Source organism: Ruditapes philippinarum, unplaced genomic scaffold (genome assembly GCF_026571515.1).
Source record: "Ruditapes philippinarum isolate M1 unplaced genomic scaffold, ASM2657151v2 ctg363_1_1_1_1, whole genome shotgun sequence".
In the NCBI taxonomy this organism is placed as follows: Eukaryota; Metazoa; Mollusca; class Bivalvia; order Venerida; family Veneridae; genus Ruditapes; species Ruditapes philippinarum.
Genome location: NW_026851633.1, coordinates 131351 through 153992, shown reverse-complemented (window position 1 = coordinate 153992; position 22642 = coordinate 131351). Strand labels below are relative to the sequence as shown.

Here is a 22642-nt window from a genome sequence, read left to right as displayed (position 1 = left end):
CCACCGTATGAGCACATCTGCGGATGTTTCAAAATTCAAATTGTCCCAACTTTCATGTTTAAATGTTGGATTCTGCTGAAGCCGGTGCTAGGACGTGTGGACGGTAGTTTGCACTTGATAGTATCGTCCATTACCAAGCTCAGTCAAACCGAACCTGCAACATTTTTCAGTTTTGCTGTTTTTAACTTTCTTTAGGGATTCTTATTTTCTCTATTTTATATCTTTAACATATCATAACGCCATATACAACTTTGGACCGGCTATCCCTTTTCTCCTTACGAATATTTCAGAAAAGTATAGCATTAAGCTACCGAAGTTTAAATTAATTTTAAGAAGGTAAACATTCTAAAGTGGAAACGTAGAAAAGGAATAAACTTTCATGTGATGTACATTCAGACACCAGGCAATTGCTCTCATATAAAATACAATAGCACAACACTTACATGCAACACAGTTATAAATCACTCACAATCAAACACATTATACATGTACATAAGGAATTGCATTAACTGAATGGATGCATTTTCATGTTGTACATGACTTACTATCAGATTCTATAACATCACATAACTATATAAAAAAATGTCTGTAATTAGCGGAAAATTCTACCAATATGACGGATAACGGTTGTCATGTAAAGGTCAATCAAACTAAGTCTGCAATTTTCATGTAATTTCGTTGTTATAAATGCTTCCGAGGGATCATGCTTTTTCCAGATTTAAACTATTTCGTACAACGTTATTGACAGCCTAAATATTTGTATTTCTACTGGTTGGGGTTTTCGTCGCACCAACACAGTATAGGTGATGTGGCGATTATCCAGGTTTAATGGTACAGGAAGACCTCATGTGCCCTTACGTGCATTTTTTCAGACTGAAATGGGCACTTGAGTAGAATTCCTGACGAAAGGTAGCTGGATAGTTTCCTCACTTGACATAATCCAAAGCTCCTATTGGCCTATTGGGGTTCGACTGTAAATAGTGAGGCGCATGTGGTTTGAAGTCAACGGCCTGAACCATTCAGCTATGGACGTCCCTCTAAATGTGTTTAAAAGGTGTTTTAAAGGTAGTAAGCAAAATCGATGGGCGTGCTAAGCAGCAAATTAAACATTAGTATGATCTATTCTAAAAAAGAAAAAATGTAAAATTGTTATCTAACATGATCGAAATTGGTTGAAACTAATCTATGCCTTTAAAAGTAACAACGTTAAAATAAAAGATAAAAAAATATAATTTCAAAAATACATGAAAACAAAACACACAAACAAAAACAGAATCTACTCAAAGCAAATTTCATAAGTTGTCTTAAAGGTGAAAAAGAAAAGGTTACTGCAAAAAGTGCTTCATCTGCACGTATCACGCCCCTAGCACCGTTTAAAGCGGTATTCAGACCTCAAAAAAAGTTATGCAACTTAACAACTATAACATTTAAAGTTTAATAATATTTCCATATTTTTACTTTTGTTTTATTCTCCTCTTTATAAAGTGTTTTTGGTCTTATACTGAAATTCAAATAGTTTTATTGCATTAATCATACAACATATATTTAAAGCATCAACAATACATCTTTTGGCAGAAAATATGTATTTCTAAAAATACAACTTAGAGCAAAAATCACAGTTCTGTGTGAAACATACATAATAAATGATATTTCTGAATTTCGGTCGTTAAGGAAAGAATAAGTGTAGTACAAGTTTATTTCTATGATCATGAATTTCTTTCTATCAAACATTGCATTTACGCAGCATCAAATTGTAACTGACCTTATTTCTTTGTAGCAATTCATGAACTTGAATGCACTAAATTTATACTCAAAACAAAAATATTCACGAAATTCAAATTTGTTATCAAAATGATTTTGTCTGTATTCACTAGCTTCGTTTTGAAATACTATCCACACTGTTTTATTGCAACAGTATTTTTCTTAATTTTATGCATATCTGCACATGTATTATAACACATGCATTTATGTAATATCCATCTAAATTTTGACAGCTATGGGATATTGTTAGTGTTTGAAAACCCTGAAGGAACGAAATTTTAATTAACGGATTGCAAAATTAATTAAGAAAGTAAAAGCCCTCGTGTCTTTCCACAAAGTTTATCTTATTAAACTAACTGAACCTATATCGCATTTCTTGTATACACGATAATTGTAGAAACATACGTCTACTATACGTGTTTAACATTTCCCCCGCTCTTCTAAATTATCCAGAAATATATTTCATTTTCGTTCAGAACATCCGTTTTAAATGCTCTATTCATGTGGCAAATAATTATATAATTTCGACTGTCACAAATTCGTGTCACGATAAAAAATTGTCGAATGTTTTTTTTTAAAGGACAACAGTCTTAATTGTTTCACTTTTGGTAAAAATATTAAATAATTTTACAGAATTAAACGATTGATTATTGTAATGTATATATAATTTACAAAGTTTGTTATTTTACTTGTTATAGACATTGTTTTAGTTTCAATGTGACATTCAGATAAAAAATAAATAAATCCCTAACGATCCCTAAAGAACGTTAAAAAACGAACCAAATTGAAAATGTTGCAGGCACGGTTTTGATTGAGCCTGTTCATGGACGTTTCTGGAATGTGCATGTTACCGTTCACGCCCCATAGCACCGGCTTACGCAGTAGACCTTCATTTATTCTGTCAAATGTGCTTAAAACGGATAAATAATCATACAACAGACTTACTACAATTTTACAAAAATACTAAATAGTTACATCATGCTTTGGTTTCATATATATTGCTTCACCTTATTATATTTTATCCGCTGTTAATGAGCGACGGTTTTGTTTGTATGTGTGTTTGAGTTTAACGGCACATTGATACATTACTGGCCATACTGCGCCGAACATTATAATTATTAGCATAATATTTATTAAACCTAAAATGGGTTTGTACAAGGTTATTAAATGAGTAAGTTAAATCTTAGAATACATATTCATTTATTTTAAGCAGTCTATACAGATATTAATTTTTGATACTCTTTGTCTTAAATATACTCGGTAATTGGCAAAGTGTGTGTACTTACTCTCTTGTGCCAAACGTATTTATTAATTAACTTAACATCTAAGAAAGTATTTGTTTGTTATACAAGTATGTGACTCAGCAAAGAGAAATGATTTCGAGCTAAGATTTACAAACATAGTGAACGAGTAGTCTCCCTTACAATATCAAAAGCATACCTGGAAATCCGCTAAGGTGGAATAGTATATATAAAAAAGATTTGATATTATCTGTAAATTAGTAACTAGTAGTTCTCTTTTGTTTTCATATAGCTTAATATTCATTGATGTATAATATTTTGATAATGTTTTAATACTCTTTGATCTATTAAGATGATTTTAGCTCGCATGTTTGATGAAATGCCCTAATGGTAAAAATATAGTGAACTGGATGAAAATGATAAAGGGCCGGAAAACTGCTAGGGGCCGGAAAACTGCTAGGAGACCAGTAGGGAAAGTAACTTTGATCTCTTATTTCGTCTCAGTTCGATGTTAACACTGCACTTAAAGTAAATTTCACCTCACACTATAATGTCATTAAGTGATTAACATAGTGGGTTTGCGACCAGCATTGATCCAGACCAGCCTGCGCAAACGCGCAGTAAGATCAGGATCCATGCTGTTAGCTTACCAACTCTGTTACAAGTGGAGAAACTGACAGCGAACAGCATGGATCCCGATCAGACTGCGCGGATGCGCAGGCTGGTCTGGATCCATGCTGGTCGCAAACCCATTATGTTGGTTTTGTCATGACGCGGCTCAAATGGTGCATGTCAAATTGTTAAGCTAGATATAATGACTTCTGATGAAATAAAATTACAGCTGATGAACATAAATGTGAATTAATATTAGGCATTGCATTGTTCAGAAATATATGTTGGAATTTCAATATCATATTGTCAGTATCTTCTTTAAGCTGTATTTTCAAAATCGACATACTTTTATATATTAAAGAAAAAATTCGATATGACCCCCCCCCAAAAAACTTTAAATACTTTTGTTTAACAAAAATGTAATACATTTTAAACAAGGATATTACATAAGGACTCGATAATGAAAATGATGATCTTTCCCTAATCGGCCATTAGCATGAATCGATTTTATCCACGAAAAAAAACCTCATTATTTTGCATCCATTTCAGCATTTATAGTACATATCAATCTAGGGATTAAAGCTCTAACATGCGATCCGGTATAATATGGAAATATTTTTTACTTTATACACAATGTCGGATAAAAAAGTGAATCGATCCTTCGATAATTAAAAGAAACGTCGTATGGGGTTTCCTTGTACTTTTCAATATTATATAAAATCAATAAAGATATTTGTTTAATTTATTATTTATAATTTGATACCATTGGTTTCATTTCAGTTAGTTCTTAAGTAACTATAAATTAATATTAGAATATTGATAAACTTTATACGATAATAGGCCGTTCACCTTTTGATCTTTTCATAACCATACGAGCAGGGTAAACTATTGGAAATCTATATGGAAACAAAAAGTATAGACTTTGACATTAATTAAGGAATTACGGAAGACACGACGTTGCTTGGTGCTTTTGATTAAAATTACAATTACAGGTAATTATTTTTTTCTTGCGTTTTATCAATAATTTCAAATACAAATTAAAGACTATGTATGAATAACCGTATTTTATTCAGTTATTTTGAGAAAGTAATTGTATTTAAAAACTGATCACATGTTACATGTACACCAGCTGTTGACTTTACATATTTTTCATTTTCTAATTCAAGTTTTTTAAAACATAAAATAAAGAGTTTCCCTTTATATTCTTGGACTTAAGCAATTTTAACAAAATTATAAATAAACGCTTTTTAGTTGATAACCATTGAACTTCAGTGAACTTAAGGAAGAATGAAAAAAGAATCATTCATCATTGCGCTAAATTTGTCCATATTTAGAAGAAATACTCATGTTGACCAATGTGTACAGAAAAAACAAACCACTCTCCACATTTCAAAAATATTTTAAAAAGGATAAATAAAAAATGTGACAGTTTTAAGTGCACAGATTTAATTCATATAATTTAATTGCTTTATACATTTTATAGATTAAATAAAATAGAAACCTTAAACATGTCTAAAAATATGACATTTAGTTTTGCGAACTAGATGTGAAGCTACGTAATTTTTCATACTTAACATTAAATATATATAGAAACACGATTATAAGAATTAAAACAGACTTACAAAAATATTCTTAGATATTAAAACTAATCATCAGAATAATTCGTGTCATCAATAATATATGTAAGATGATGTAAGTTTGTTTGGGAACTACGTGGACAACACGAAAATAAAGTTTGAAAGGAAATATTTAATATGTGTTTAATATATTTTCAGAATGAATCTCATATCTACTTTATCAACTCTAATCTACATTTTAGCAGGTGAGTTTTAATGTACAACAAGATTTCACAATGATTCTTATATAGAAATTTACCCAAATATAAAACAGGGTCATATTTCGATCAAAGGAAATGCGAAATGATGTTAATGTCATCAATTTCGTCCAAATTTAAAATGCCTTTACTTTTTGATTTCACATTAAAACAGTTGGCACTTATATTTATTAAGACGATTTTCACGTGATGTTACCATAATTGGTGTTATGAAATATTTTAATTGAAACATACACACAGAAATTGTATGACACACAAAATGATAAATCAAACCCGAAAATAATACCTCTTTTTCTAAATAAAAGATTACATATTATTTTATTGTATTAAATTGTATTTCGCCTTAATATTTTAATTTCGTATACATTTAATTTTGATGAATTTGATTGAATGTGGTTATCAGTGGTGTGTAATGTTCAGTGTGAAAATGCATCAATATAATAACCATTGCAGACGATGATTAATATTATGCCTCTTATATATTAAAGTAATATCAACATGCCAAGCAATCACGCAACGTCGTATATACACTTTATTCACGAACACCAAAACATGGAATGAGGCTAGTGCAATTTGTAACAGCCAATTTGGGCAGCTGGTCAAGGTTCAAAGTCATAGGCATATAGATGAATTAGAGCATTTGGACAGCACAGAATGGGGCAATCAAATGAGTAATGCGTATGTACAACCAATTCTATAAAATGAGTTTATCAAAATATTATCATAACGATCTTAACGTTTTAGTATGGAAAAGGAAAATATTTAAAAAAGAAGTAATGCCACTTGGACTTGTTTGCTAAACGCATCATACAATGTTTGAACAAAATGAGTGTATATTTCTTACTTAAATTGTAAACAACGTAAACTTAAGAAGCACGAGACATTGCGATCACTGGTAAAATGCCTTTTCATAATTATTTTCTCCTTCCTTAAACAACGACTCTGCAAATACAGGATTTTAATATTTGAGATGATAAGACATTTGGTTAAAAACAACGATTACACGTTCAATTTAATATATCACTAAAAGACAAAACTGAAATCACCGTCAACTCCATTTATACGAGTACATACACATTTAAACATTGTCTAAAATATTGACATGATATCATGACTTCTTGGACAAAGTATTAATAATTGCTTTAATTCTTTAATTATGTGAAAAAAAGAGAACTTATTATGGTCTTAGCTAAATTTATAATTAATCTGAAGTTTAGAAAAGTTTTACAATATGATCAATTATCACATGGCAGTTTTAATTACCATTTTGCTTTGAATATTAACATGGCACCAATTGTTTGAATATTAACTATAAATCGTTTAATACAAAATCTTTCTATGAGTGGAATATTAACATTGAAATTGTTATTTCAAATATGTAAAATAGGGCCCCGTTTTGGACAGGACTTCATCAGCCATTCAGCATGAACAACACATGGGAGTATCAAGATTGTGAGGCTATGTCCTCTAGTATTCCTTTCTCAAACGCTCTTTCTGGGGCTAAATGTGCTACATTAGATGGTGTCAATGATTTGTCAGAGGCGAATTGTTCAACTGAGCATATATTTGTTTGTCAACGTTATGAAGGTATGGACTAATGTCTTCTATATGAATGTTGTTTGTTTGTTCTTTTTTTGATAGAAAATTGTTTAGCAACTTTTAGTTTCGAAAAGACAATTTACAAATTGAATTATTTAATTGCAACCTTTTAGAGATTAAAATGTATTTTATTCTTCTACTTAAAAGAGAAAAATTACAAATCTCTGTAAAAAAAACTTAATTACTTTTGAAAGGCCAACCACAGCTTTAACAAAGAACAAAGTCAACCATGTAATCGTTTAATGTTTATATTTTTGTGGTATTTTTGCAAGCTTATTTCTATAATGTTGTTTAATTATTAGTTATTGAAACGACATAAAAATGAGATACTTATCACAATAATGTACGAAACATCCACAACTCGTTATAGTTAAACAGATTGTTTGTGCAAAACGCTTCAATGATGCTCATGATTATTATATACACATAACTAATTTTATATTATTAACAAAATTGAAATTGTCTTAAATATTTACTTACCGGCAATATAATGATATATTGTCTTTCTTAATGTTTAAAAAATTAGACACCCTGTTATAATTTATGTAACTTGGGGGAGTCCATGACCGAGTGGTCGAAGTTGTCCGATTTTAAACCAATTACCTCACAGATTCTTTCAAGTAAGAAAGTTATTCAGTTACCTTACGAAAAGTCGGTGGTTCGACTCTGGAACACTTTTGTGCATCTTTTTTAGGCACAAACAGGCATCTAAGTAGAACACCGACATTCCGTTAGTTAAGTGGGTAGATTATTATAGATGCTTATAACCTGACGAAATTGTCGCTGAATGTGAAATTATTTGTTATAAAAGTGGCAAAATATCAACAACGTAGTATTTTGACTTCCATAAAAAAATTAAAAAAAATATTTCTGTACTAATTTCCTCAAAGTGTAACAGACTAAAGAGATAGTTCAGGTAATTGGCCAATACGTATCTTTTGGAAACCTTTAACATTACATTTACACTTATAATGAACAGATTTAGGGAAACAAAAATGAAAGCTTTTCTTGGGCATAATTGGACTTTAAAGAAATTAAAACTTTAACTAACTAAATTGTACCAAACATCAACTGTTTAATACTGCAATATATAAATATTTTATCCCTTTTATTGACTACATTACGGGGAAAATAACACATTGTCATTGAACATTATACATTTGTGTTTAAAAGTACCTCCTTGAAATATATTAAAGAGACCTGCACAAAGTAAGAAAAGTAAGAAAACATTTACTTTTGTTATAAGAGGACACAGAAACGGGCATAAACGACAAACTAAACATTATAATTCATAGTCCTATTCATATTAAAGATCCTGTATGTTTTGTGATTGATATTGTGAATGTGTGTATACCACACATGCAAAAAATATATATATGTATATAATTATGCAAATAAAACAATTTTCAAACATCGAAGAATATGTAAAATGTGTACTGCAACTATTTGTGCACATTATATTTAATCAATAAATTATATGCATTCATTTCTTATTGGAAAATTTGAGTTAGAATTTATAGAAAATAAATTTCTAATTACCTCCCTTTATTTACATGATATGTTAAACTCGATAATATCTTTATAAATAATGCTTATTGGAACTTACAATATTGTCAAATCTTAATTTGAGCATTATATTTATGAAATAAAACCGTGAAAAAAATGTGTTAAGGGATCTTTAAGGAATGGTATCTTGACGTTGTTTCTTTGTACTCACATTAGCTCAATATTGGTTCTTTTTTTTCTGTAAAACTCGTGAACGTATTTGAAGATGTGAATTTCATTTATCCATAGAAGCAATAACAGTATAAATTTCTTTTTCCACGTTGAATACTTAATATGATAATATTAATTAGCGATTTTTGCTATGATGTTTGACACTGTTTGTGCCAAAAAGAGAAAAGACACACCATAAATCTATATCTCTGTTCATATTTATTATTTTCTTCCCAAATCAAATTGCATTCAAAGAATATTTTGATTATAGTTGTTAGATGGTTAAACTTTAAACGTTTTGATATTGAAAATACTCAAGTTTGCTTTACATAGTTCACAATAGAATTGATGACATTTTCAGGTGATTGCTGGTATGAACCCTTCATTGGGGAGACATACACCGCTCCAATCTATCAAACGCAAACACTAAGTACAGGACTTGAGGCAAGTGATTGTGCCATGGAATGTCGTTCAGGGATAATTACTCCTGATATTGAGTGCTGGGGATTCATTTATGACCCTAGTGGATCGCAAGGTTGCGAGCTGCTTTTCCTTAATGAGATTTCGGCATCATCAACTTTCCTTACAACAGGCAAAAACTATTCAGCCGATCCTGACATGATATTTTACGTGCGGCGTTGTTTTGAAGGTAACTGTTTTCTATTTCCTTCTTTAACTGTTTTATCATTTACGAGAATTTTACATATATGTTACATTTAACCTTTCTTATTCTATATAATAACGAAATAATTTATCACCCAATTTTTTTTTTTGTTTTTATAAATATATGCTTTTGTCGTCATATTTAGGTTCGCTTGACAAGAAGACATACGACTCGTTTTCAAATAAAGAAGAAGTTCCCGAGACAGAATGTACCACAGCACTGTATGGCGGTGAGGAAACAGGTATAAATTATTTTTCAAAGTTATAATAAATAGATATTATGAATCCTTTTTTATATTACGTTCTATATTACGGTCGATATTACGTTGATCTTTCAGCTAAAATTGTAAATCTTCAACACGGATAAAGCAATAATTGCTACATCTTTTATTGTGATTGAGCATAATGATTATAATAATATGAAGACCTTTATGCAGCAACAAAATTTTCCCGACCGATACTTATAACGCGCATATATGTCAAGTCGATATTTATTGGAGAGGTCACTAAAATCCATTTAAATTAATTTGTTTTCACTGAATTTTTAATGATGCTATTTGATTTAAATTCATACTTTATTTCATGTTTGCATTTTTTTATTTACACATTTTATTGCTATAATAAACGTGGAACACACGATTTCGTTATTAATTTTATATTGAATATAGAAATGTTTTAATTAATAGTAATAACTGGAACTTGAACATTTTGCATATTAAATGTTTTATCATATTAATATGTATCCATGACGGACTCGAATGTGATGTATAACCTTAAAAAATGGTACGGAGAAATGCGATATCAGAAATACGTCTAGCTTATTTTTCCTGTAATAACACATATTAATTACAATGAATTTAAATGAAAATAATACCTTTACTAATTATCAAATTACTTGACATAGTTGCACTTCTGCTTCAAATTTATGTTTGTTAGCTGCTCAAGTTTGCTTTTGCTCAACACAAGAACACCCTCCAATACCTGAGCCTGTATCTGTGGAAGAAAAGGCACAGAAGTACATCGAGGAATTAACCATAGACACGTCTAACACAAGTGCCGCTATCAATAAACTTACCTCTGCAGAAGACAACAGACCAAGTGCTGTAGGGGTCGGGTTAGTCTTGTTTAATGTTCATTATCTTTTTATAAAACATACATAGTGAAATATAAATGTAAACAGAGCATTTTGAAAGACAAAAGGGTATGGTAAGAGCACATTCAAAAATAAAATTCAACACATGTAATTCGTAATTAAACAAATAATAGACCTGCAAAGAGTTTATTGCTATCAGTTTAAGTACATGTAGATAAAGAAATATTACATGTTGTATATATGTACAGTGAGTGATCAGTAAATTTATTCCTTTTTCTTGGAACGAAATTTGAATGTGCAATAACTTATTTTACAGATTTGTTGGCGTAGGATTGCTTTCAGCAATATTTGGCGGACTAGTCTTGATGGATCTCAACGTGTTGTATGCCGGATTAAAAGAATTTTTCAAACTGATCTGTGACAATCCAAACCCACAAAGTCCTCAGAGTACTGAAACACCTGTCGAAACAAATTGTTGAATTCAAAACTATATTGTAACAATATATGAATAATGCGACGTGATATTTTTTATGATTTAGTGATTGCTTTTTGAAAATATGCAGAGCATTATGTGCATTTGTACTCTTATGCTGCCAGTTCGAATTTATTATAATTTTATTCTCTGTCTTCTGTACTAATTTACCACGTCAGGCGACAACACACTTATGTACATGTTCAGATTAGTTGATATTTTCTGGACGTAAAGATAAAAAATGCATGTGGCGTTTAACATTTGACCATTTTCAAGAAAACAACAAAATCATCACATTTAAATGTTACTGGCGTATGACTTTCTTAGGAACAGAACAGAACAGAACAGAAAGTTTATTTTGACGTATACAAAGTACATAGTCAATTACATTAATACATTCATTCATACATACATATATACAATCACAAAATCAATGGATAGTCTGCAAATTTCTTGAAGGTGAACAGTTTAATCTATTTTGTTTCCTTCAGTATAGGATATGACATAATCAGTTTAACATATATTACATAGTTTAATATTGTGTTACGAACATGTTGACAAAGATAGCGTGAATTTCACATGCATTATTGTGCCACTTGCAATAAAGTTATCTATATATACGTAATCAACATCCGATACAAGTGAATAACCAACTATAGTATCACACTATATACTTTTTTGTAGGGGAATAGTACTCCAAAACTACAGTTAACCTTAAACGAAACGAAAGGGAAGGTTAACAATTGGCTATTCCAAAAAATATTTCGATTGCAAACTTGTAATTTAAAAAAAAAGCCTTACGACTAACTTGGGTCATAAGACAAAATAATCTACTTAATACATTTCTTAACTGTGCACAGTCATAAGACATATAACTAATAATCTATTTAATTAGAACTGTACGGTTGACCAGAAACATCCATATAAAGTTTGCTATCTTTTCAACAATGTTTGGCTTACTTATGATATATTTGCATAACTAAATATAACTCATCATCTATTAAATTAGAACTGTACGGTTGACCAGAAACATCCATATAAACACTATTAAGCTTATTATAAATAACATCTTATTTACAACATCAAACTATAAACATACATATATACAAACTAACACAGTCTGGTTGACCAAAGCAACCATATAAACACTAACCGGCACATAATAAATAGAGCACGTTCAATATTTCAAGACAATTTTACACTAATTGATAGGAGTAAGTTATGAAATGACGAAAGCTAGTCTGTCGTACTGGTATATGGCAACGTCTTCTTTTGTTTCTCCTGTTTGAAGTAGACATATATCGTTTTATAACAAAACATTGTATGAGTTTACATAAGTTTTGTTATAAAAATATAAATGAATTGAAATTATTTTGTTCCCTTATATTTTAAACTCCATTTCCAGGCAACTTATAATTCTTATTTTTGTTTTGTTTTAACTGACTAGTTTGTGATAATAATTTCACATACTAAATAACATCTAAAGCGTTATATGTGCATTTCGAAAGCAGCATACTTGATCCATGCTAATTTTCATGAGATTGTTGAAATTGTATTAAAAAGTATAATATTGTAGAGTGAACAAAGGAAGTAATATACAAATTGCAAACGGTACCTACGACCCATGTAATAACCAAAAAGAGTTCAAAATTTGCATAAGATATCCCATACTGAGTCACACAGTAGAAATATGGTGGTTAATACTGCAAAATCAGTTCTTAATCGCACATACATGTACCAAATTATTACACGAATCTTAAGTATGTCAATTTTCTTAAAATCTTAGTACACTTTTATAAAGTTTGATGTTTTGACACACTTTTCGCTAATTTGAAGGCAAACATCTTTAAATCTCATTGTTACAGTATATAATTGAAATTCAATTTGGTTATCAACACAGTTTGTTTCGCAGACGACTAATAAACTCTTAAAGCGGGAACAATTTTGTATATTATTATTATTCGAACCATAGAATTCAATTGAACACGTTTTATGATTATTTATTATACTTCTTCATACATGTATGCTTTAAGCTAAGAAATTGCATTATCTCTTTATAACCGATATTTGTTATTATTTGAAAAGCTTTGTATTATCTGAAATTTATTTTAATTCTTTAATTTATTACAGTCAAATGCCAATCAAGTCCAAAAATGAAATTACTTTTATTTTTCAGAAACTTTTTTTTAAATTTTGGTTCCCTGCTACGGGTTCCAAAAAGAAAAACCCGCCTCCGTGGTCGAGGGGTTAGAGTCGATGACTTCTACTCCAGTTACCTCTATGGCGTGGGTTTGATCCCCGGGAGATGCTTTGGTAGTTTAGCGCGGAGGAAGGTAGTCTAGTACTGGTGTCACTCTCCAGGAACGATGGTTAGGAAATTACCCGCCTATATGACTGAAATACTGTTGGGAAAAAGCGTAAAATGAAACAAACAAACAAACAAACAAACAAAACAAAACAAAACAGGTTCCAAAGAGTAACTCATTAACCATCTCTTGCATTTTGGAATATAGTACATTATAAGTGATTTTGTATTTTGTTTGGAACTCGATAAACTACTTTGTTTACGTTTCGCTACGTTTTTACCAAATTACTTCACATTTAGCATTATTGTCCTTAGGTAATAATCGTCAAGCATGTTGTAAATCAATTATTTAGAGTGTAAAAACATGTTTGCCTTTTCGAAAGAAGAAAAATGTAATTATTTGCAATGAAAGCAATATTAAGTAATAGACTAAGGACCTTTATGTATCATAGAGAATGCATAGCATGAATTTCTTAATCCCTTTGTAAACATGAGGTTTGTCGTTGTTAAGGAATCTATCTATATATACGATCGATCTTAAAATAAAGCCGAAGCAGTCTCTGTGATATTGTTAGCAATTCTGATAATCCATATTACTATAGAATGTCTTTGAAATTCATTCATTAAAGATAATAATTACTTCCTTTGTCTGTCACGAAACGAATATGGCTAAAATCTATAAGGTCCTGCTTGAGAAAGGCGAAATATTGTTAAAAATAAAAATAATTGGTTGCATGAATATCGTTTTCTTTCTTGCATATAATAATAATTGAACATATTGCTTTCATGTATTGATTTTAATTAAATTTATGTGAAACGAATATATCTAAATTTTAAATAATTATTATTGCTTAGGCCATGAACGGATACAGAATGTGTGTTTGATATTTGGATAATCTATATACTTAGTTTAAAAACATTTTATTTATTTCAAAATAAAAAATATTTTTTATTGACTATTGATATTTTTAAGCAGTTCAATTTAAATTAAATTTACCTTTATTTAATATTGATATTTTTAATGAAGAAAAGCGCGTTAGAAATGTTATATTCATGTGTGTTGTTTATTCGTGTGTTTGATATGATGAACTTGAAATACGAGGAATCGGAAATGATACAGTCAATGATTTAAAAAAGTTTTATCCAAATATGTAATAGTACGCATTAGGAAAATTCGTTATAACCAAATCTGTAAAATAGTGATAGGAATTAAATATTTTACTTCCCTTTAATAAAAGCATAAAAACAAGCATTGCTGTTTTCACAAACGGTTTATTCATATGACGATGGTATTTGGTAATTAAAGAAGCGAACTCGAGTTTGTTTAAAATAATAATTCAAAATGATAATAAAATAATTTAAAATCTAAATCAATGATTCACCCACTGATTCAGTAGACTGTGTATTTCTAACAATTCACTCACTGCTTACTGCAGCTTCTGTTTGCAAGCTATTAGAAGATTCTAGGAAAATTAGAATAAGCTATTATATCTAGTTATGACGAATAACATAATTATTCACTTTAAATAAAGGTAAAATATATTTTAAAATGTTTATGAAGTCATTTCAGCTTGTTAAATATAAAGTTAAAGTACATAAAAAGCATAGGCTTTCAACATACAATCATCAATTGTAAAGTCAAAAAGTAAGAAAATTATGAAAATAAGCATATCGACACTTTTTTGTTGATAATTGTAAGTGCATTGAAAACCAATAATGTTAAAATTGATAAAATAATTAAAAGTTTCATTGTGTTCTAATACTTTTCTATATCTTACTCGTCTGTTACATTTCAAGAACAGAATTAGTTTAATCGTTTTATTTATTAAAGAATGGAAATAATGGCGAAGATTCTCTCAATTTTTCTCGCTTTCCTAACATGTAAGTACTTACATTTTGTTCTAGTTAGTTGTAGCTACTTTCAAATGGTATATCATAATACAAATTTATAAATCACATAGCTACATTATGTCTCTATTAAAATCATATATGCATATGCAGAAACCTTTGAATCACAGGCTAAAAAGGCAAAATAAAACAACAACAATAACAACAACAAAACATTATCTGTATAAAGAATAATACCAATTGGAATAACGTTTAAAAAAGGGCCAAAGCTTTTATTGTCATGAATGAACCAAATGGACATGTTTGCAACACTGCCCTCTCTTAAGATAAAGTCATGTTTAATGTTGAACTACTAATTTATATACTTACTTTTGGTGTTTTCGAGTGGCTGATTACAGTGAGGGGTTGTCAAGAAGAAAGATTTACACGTTATATTCTGCGAAAAAAACATGGAACGAAGCCAAGGCCATATGTGAAAGTAAACAAAGCCAACTTTTAAAAATAAAGAGCGCAAAACATTATGAGGAAATTAGTTATCTTGATAGAATGGAATGGGGAAATCGTGTTATGAATGAGTAAGTTTAACAAACATAGAAGGAAATTTTTTATGTTTTTTGTTCAATACTGGTACATGTACTTATGTTTTGTACATACTTAATCAAAGTTTATTTAAAATAATACATCTCTTTTGACAATGTAAAAATATTTATTGGCGGCAATTTCTAACTTTTGTTTTTTTTCCATAATATGAACTCGGTTTACTAATTTTATAAAGTAATTTTGTCGTTTTGAGCATTTTTGAAAGTGTTGTAATAGAGTCCATGTGAAATTCACAAAGTCATCAGTGATAATCGAGAGGAACACTAGTTTGAAATTTTAACAGAATTTATAGAAACAGCTTGTTAAATATTTCAGATTTGCATCTTCTTCTGGTATGTGGTCACCATTACATAAGCCTTTTTGGAACACTACCTGGACATACCAAGACTGTGAACCATACTCTTTGACTGTGCCAGGTACATCCGTAAAAAAATGCTCAACATATCAGCCAAACTCCATTATAAGTTCTGCTCCTTGTGACGAGGAGCATATCTTCATTTGTGAAAGATTTGAAGGTATCTTTTCGTTTGATCCGATTATAAATTATTCCTTCATAATAGAAGTGCAATGCGGGATACCTGGGCTTTTCGATTATATATATTATTTCAATATGACCGGTTCGGTTCTGCATTATTCTTTGTAACAATTTTCATGTCTATTATTCAATTCCATTCTAACTAAACATATAAAACATTACATAAACCTTAGATCTTGCCATAATTGCTTTAAATTTTATATGTTCGTGTGAATAGTCAATAGCCCATGACTCACATAAGTTTTATAAAATTCATTCGAAATGTATTGCGAACGTCATTTGATAAATTGAGTTGGGCAAAATTTTTATATTTTAACCAGTTGTTATATCTTATCCTAAACATGTTTCGTTATCAATTATAAAGTAAATGGCCATTATAATAGTCAATATTTATTTCTATATACATGTATATTGTGTAGCTTATTCAGTCCAACTCTATGACGAAATGCATGATATCGCTTAAATCGTTTCGGATCCATTCTAATACGTTTAAATTACTTTTAACATGTTGAATCGTGTATCGTAACACTTATTCCAATTTAAACCGTAAACAATCATACACTAAGAAGTCTTTTCGTTACAAATAACATCTTGTGTATGTTTTAAAAAGCATCATCAATAATCAACAAACTGTACTTTTAAAATGGTTTGTTCAGCGAAGAGCCAACCATTTGTATATATTTATAATATTGCATCAATAATTCAACTGGGAATTGGGAATTAACCAAAGTAAATTATATAAATACATGTTGCCCTGATCTGAACGATTTCCTCTTTATTTTTGTCAATTGCTTTTTTAAAGATTTTATGTGTGTTTTGTACTTTAAATTGAGTTTTTTTTTCGCAATTACGTGTATGGATATACCTGCGGGACAAACCTATTACTTTTCTACTTTCAAACGATCGGTTTTATATTTTAATAGTCGCAATGTTTTAGTTTTCTCCTACCATGATGTTGCCCCATTCACCCTTTGTTACATGAACTCATGACTGTTCACTGATAAAGTCCTTCACTTATTTATCTACAGGTATATTTTGAACTGTTTCAAATCGATTTTTAATGAGGAAATTCACTTTAAAACATTATTATTTTAAAATCCTGTTCAAATTTAATTAGCTTCAAAGCACGCTTTACGGTATAATTTATTTCCATGTATGATAGTACCTAACGTTTTCCCACAACATTGCATTCGAGTACAAGAGTAATTGCGTTAATAACGATGAGTACATAAAAAAATTAAAAAAGATTCAAACAGTGTTTCACATTGCCACATGTTGCGCCCGTCATAGTCTTAATTAAATGATATTTATATTCAATAATAGTTGTAAAACATTAATTGACAACGGTTAAACCGATGACGAGTTATATGTATTATCCTTATACATAGTGAACCATGTGCATGTTGCTTCCCACGTAGGTCACAGCAGTATTGTCTGGTATAACAGAACTGGTTTGTTTCAGGAATCAGATCGAATTTTATTTTATGAATTCGAGACTGAACAGAAATAGTTTACCAATACAAAAACTTTCATAAAACACTATTTATCGGCCAATATGACATTCGTTTTATTAAGTGCATGTGAAAATCAATAAGTTCCAAATACAGTCTTGCATTAAGCAATAAAACGTATCGTTTTGAATATGAATGTTTACTTTGTACTTTTTACTTTGTTAACACCCTTCGCTTTTTCTGTAATATTTATGTTTAAGCTAAATAAAGAAGAAAGTTAAATGTTAAATTAGGTGACTGCTGGTTTCAACCTTTTTACGAAATGACGACGAAATGGTTTGAGGCTGCTACGTCTGTACCAATAAACGATCCCAATATCAAAGCAGAAGACTGCGCTCTGGAATGTCGCAACCTTTATGATATAAATACCGGCACTGAATGCTGGGGTTTCACGTTCTATCCTGCCGTGCCACTGTGTACGCTTCATGTTAATAACACGCCAACAGCCTCATCTGATTACCTTTACCCAGAAAACAGGGACTATGGTGAACTGAAATCAACATTTTATGTCCGTCGGTGCTTTGAAGGTTTGTTGTGTTCTATTTTATTGCGAAAAGATTTTACAAACGTATTTTTTTCAAACGGTTAAAAATTATTTGTAATAAATAGAAACGTGTTAGGTATTTTTAAGATAAACACAGAGCTAGAAATATGTCCTAACGACACGATTGCCCCCGCATGCAGCCAAATTTTCAAATTTTATGATATTTAGTTCCAATTTTGCACAAACCATTTTTTCATTCTTAGTTCAAGGCCCTTAAACCAGTCAATGTTAATACAAACCATTTATATACAAAGTTTAAGGCGGCCCTTAAACTATTCAGGGTTAACCATTTGCAAATTGCATATTGCAAATAATGATAAGAAATTATGATTTTTTAAATCTTTTCCAAGCTCAAAGGGGATAACTGTCTGTCAAAAACATCTGACCATGACCAACAAGAACCTTCCTTGTATTTTCTGGTAAAAACCAAGATTTACAATGCAAGTCTGGTCATACATTTCCTACAAAAGTTAGAGCAGCAACTGAATATTTTTATTTTTTTCTAAGAAGTCTATGCAGGAAAACTCTGTCAAATATCATCGGACAAAAACCAAATTCGTACTTGACTTATATTTTCTAGTTAAATACCCGCACATGCGATTTAAACCTTATACATTCATTTCTACATAAGTAAGAGCAGAAACTGAAAATTTCATTTTTTCAAAAGTTCATGAGGAATAACTTTGTCCAAAATCATCGAACCATGACCACATTTAAACTTGACTTTCTTATTCCTATGCAGTATCTATATGTCATATTTGAGTTATATGTGTACAAATGTTTGGGAGATGATGAACGGAAACTCAAAATTTCAAAAGGGGTAACTGTCAAAAATCATCAAACCCTGACCAAGTTTTAACTTGACCTGTGTATTCTTATGACATATTCATATGTTAAATCTTAGCTAAATGTAAAACTGTTAGGGAGATAATGAATCGAAACTGATTTTTTTTTCAAAGTTAAAGGGGCATAAATCTGCCAAAAATCATCAATTCATGACATGACCGTATTATAACTTGAACTGAACCATTCTTTTAACGTATCCATATGACAAATTTGAGTTGAATGTGTACAACTGTCGGGAAGATAATGAACAGAAACTGAAAATTTCTCAAGGGGCATAACTCTGTCAAAAGACATCGGACCATTTGCAAATTCGAACTTGATCTGCATATTCCTATGGTGTATCCATGTTTCAAATTCGAGTTGAATGTGTACTACTGTTGCCAAGATAATGAACGGAAACTTATTATGAAAGAATGACGGAACTGGGTAACTCTATATGTCCCGGCCATTTTATGGAGTGTTATTTTTATTTTCAGGAGTAATCGACACAAATATGTACGACAGCTTTTATGACAAAAACGCGGAACCGGACACTTCATGCACGGAAACACCATACGTTTTTAACAATACAGGTAAACGTTACACATAATAGGAGCACGTATAAATAACCCAATTACTTTCCACTTATTTATCCTCCGTCAGGGGTGTATTGCATAACGCGATTGAATTGTCTCAATACACCGGAAGTCGGTGCGAGCACATGCCCTAACTATGTCTCGTTCACCATTGTATATTGTTTCAACGCAGTTGCTACGGAACGATGTCAAAATGGCCGACTTAAAATATTTGAAGGAGATTTTTATCCTGAAAAAGGTCGATGATGCCTTATAGACAACACAGTAACGGCCGTCACAATTAGTAGACGGAGCTTTAAAATATGTTAAATAGATAAATTATTTCGGTGTAAAATAGGACTAAAAAAACAACAATAAAAAACAAAAAACAAAACAATTAGAACAACAAAAACAACGACACCAAATGTATAAAATGACGAAATAAACCACTTCTCCCGTATATATTGCAAGTGAAGTAATTTGACAAATAAATGGCCATTGTTATAGCTCTTGGTGATGCGTGAAGCACCCCTAGCAACGGCTAAAACACTAGCTTGGATTCAAACATGAAAATGGTGAAACTTGACAAGATAGCATCATATTGCTTGATGGAAATAGTCTACCTTTTACACTAGTGAATTGTTAAGTCGGCAAATTAAGTATGTTTAACCATTTTTTATGAACACTAAGTTTTCAGCATTGAATTATTTAGGTAAAATGGTTACCTTAAAGGGAGACACAGGCAAAATTTTCATTTCTTAGTTTTGAATTTTTCATTCATTATTCTGTAAATGCCCTCAAAATGAATATATTAGACTGTCAAAGGAACAAAACGTTTCTCCATATAAAGAATAAAATGGTGGTTTCCTAACTTGACCCGCGTGGGTCAGGTTAGAGCGCTAGGATTTCACAATAGTTGTCAAAGTGGAATCTGGAAACGTTAAAGAACATGTTAAATAAATGACTTAGGCTTGTTTCAATCATACAATATCCACAATATCTGTTATTGTAACTTCAAGGCTTTGTTCAAGTCACCTGACTTGTTATAAAACTATTTGGTGATTCAATTGGCGTCTAAATTTTGCTCAACATATATAGATATATTTACGCTTCAAACCCAAAATAAATAGAATTTATATAGAAATTCATGCTAAAACTTCAAGAAAAGTCATTTTAGCGTGATTTGAGTACATAAGATCTTTTTAATATTTTTGTCATGATTTTGCCTGAATATCCCTTTAAAGAAATTGCAAAATGTCCATTAGTCTCTATTTAATATAATGATTATGCACTTTAAGTAAAATTTCGTTAATGCATATTAGTTTGCGACAAATTATATTTGTAACAGATCTGGGACCGCATTTGTGACACGTAAATTAGCTACAAATAGAACATCATGAACATGATTATAAATTTGTCCTAAATATTACTGTACCAAATTATCATCGTTGCCGATATTACTTTTAATCGGTAAATTGAACCGGTGTAGTTTTAGCATTAAGAAATAGTTTAGAACCGTTTAAGTGTCTGAAACTTCCACTGATTTCTTTTCTGCACTCTGCTATAAGAGAGGACCTTATTTAGTACACTATATATAATTATGTTTCGATAGCATCAAAGTTATACGTGCTTTTTAATTAAGTAATTGTAAAACAAAAATATTAATTCTATTTGTGTGAATATATACTTCTCTTAAATATTCAACTCTTAGTAAACAAGCTTTTGGCTGATATAATTAATTCTATATTGTGTAATGAAGAAGAATATCAATTGTTTATAATAATAAAGATATAACGGACAGCAGTAAAGCAACGCGTTCAACTTAAATCGGCTGCCTTCGGGTTTATCCGTTAACCGATTTATAAAGATAACACATATCAAGGTAAAAAGTGTTGGTGATGATGACGAAACATACATATCAATTTGTTTGAATGGGTACCGAAAAAGAACAACAACAAAAGATGCTTTCAACTACCACAGACATAAGCTCCTCCGTTACTGCTTACTGAAATCATGAAGGTTACCACTACACTATGTATGTGCGTTACACAGTCATGCATGTGCATATTTTATATGCTATGCATATTTTTCAGAAGTAGGATACCTAGTGTTAAAGAGGAACACATCAGCGGATACAATTTATCCAAATATTTACTTTATTTTCAACGCCATATTACAAGTTTAATCTGAAAATAAAACAATGGGCATTTTGCTCTATTCAAATTTTCTGTTAACATTTTTTTTTCATTTCAATTCATATAAATACAAAATTTAGAAAAAGAATCTATCCTGTTTACTCAAACATCTTCCCGTATTGAAATATTAACCAATAGACGTTTGGTGCTTTTCCTTTCAGTATATGATGTGTGCTACTGTCCTGTCCAGGAACAACCCCCTATACCAGAACCCGCTACAAGCGAGGAAAAGGCCAAACAATTTATTAAAAAGCTAACAATCGGTACATCAAGCACAAGTGCAGCTGAACGCAAGCTAACCAGTGCTGAGGACAATAGACCAAGTGTGATTGGAATGGGGTAAACAAAAATTTGTTTTACGGAGCGCTATCGGGTTTAGCAAATGTAGTAGTACTGTCCAATGTTGCATTTCTTTTACAATATAAGGCGAATCATAAATTATTCGGAGTTTTTTTTTGTTCGTTCACTTAGAGAGACTTTATTTTGCTGTGTATACCACATTTGTTTCTCGGTCTTACTTATGAACCTTTTTTGATTTTTCAGTTATGTTGGTATTTTGGTTTTGACAGCTGTGTTCGGAAGTTTGGTTTTACTAGATCTGAATGTGATTTTTGCTAGAATAAAAGACTTCTGTAGCTCATCAACAAGCGTGCAGACTATCGGTTAAGGAGACAATCAGACATATATCATATATACTTGTGATTTAGTAATAT

At 30.5% G+C, this 22642-nt stretch overlaps 2 protein-coding genes across 2 annotated transcripts; both read left to right on the top strand.

Moving 5' to 3' along the window:
* Nucleotides 1-4470: 4470 nt before the first annotated feature.
* Nucleotides 4471-11314, top strand: LOC132720962 (uncharacterized). The gene is made up of 8 exons (XM_060705241.1): nucleotides 4471-4606; nucleotides 5390-5436; nucleotides 5937-6126; nucleotides 6836-7035; nucleotides 9125-9412; nucleotides 9573-9668; nucleotides 10363-10540; nucleotides 10836-11314. The coding sequence occupies exons 2-8, from the start codon at nucleotides 5391-5393 to the stop codon at nucleotides 10996-10998; spliced, it is 1161 nt and encodes a 386-aa protein (XP_060561224.1). The 5' UTR covers nucleotides 4471-4606; nucleotide 5390; the 3' UTR covers nucleotides 10999-11314.
* Nucleotides 11315-14156: 2842 nt separating this feature from the next.
* On the top strand, nucleotides 14157-22613 carry LOC132721530 (uncharacterized). Its single transcript, XM_060705886.1, has 8 exons — nucleotides 14157-14171; nucleotides 15128-15177; nucleotides 15530-15719; nucleotides 16060-16259; nucleotides 18024-18317; nucleotides 19657-19752; nucleotides 22091-22268; nucleotides 22473-22613. The coding sequence occupies exons 2-8, from the start codon at nucleotides 15129-15131 to the stop codon at nucleotides 22594-22596; spliced, it is 1131 nt and encodes a 376-aa protein (XP_060561869.1). The 5' UTR covers nucleotides 14157-14171; nucleotide 15128; the 3' UTR covers nucleotides 22597-22613.
* Nucleotides 22614-22642: the final 29 nt, after the last annotated feature.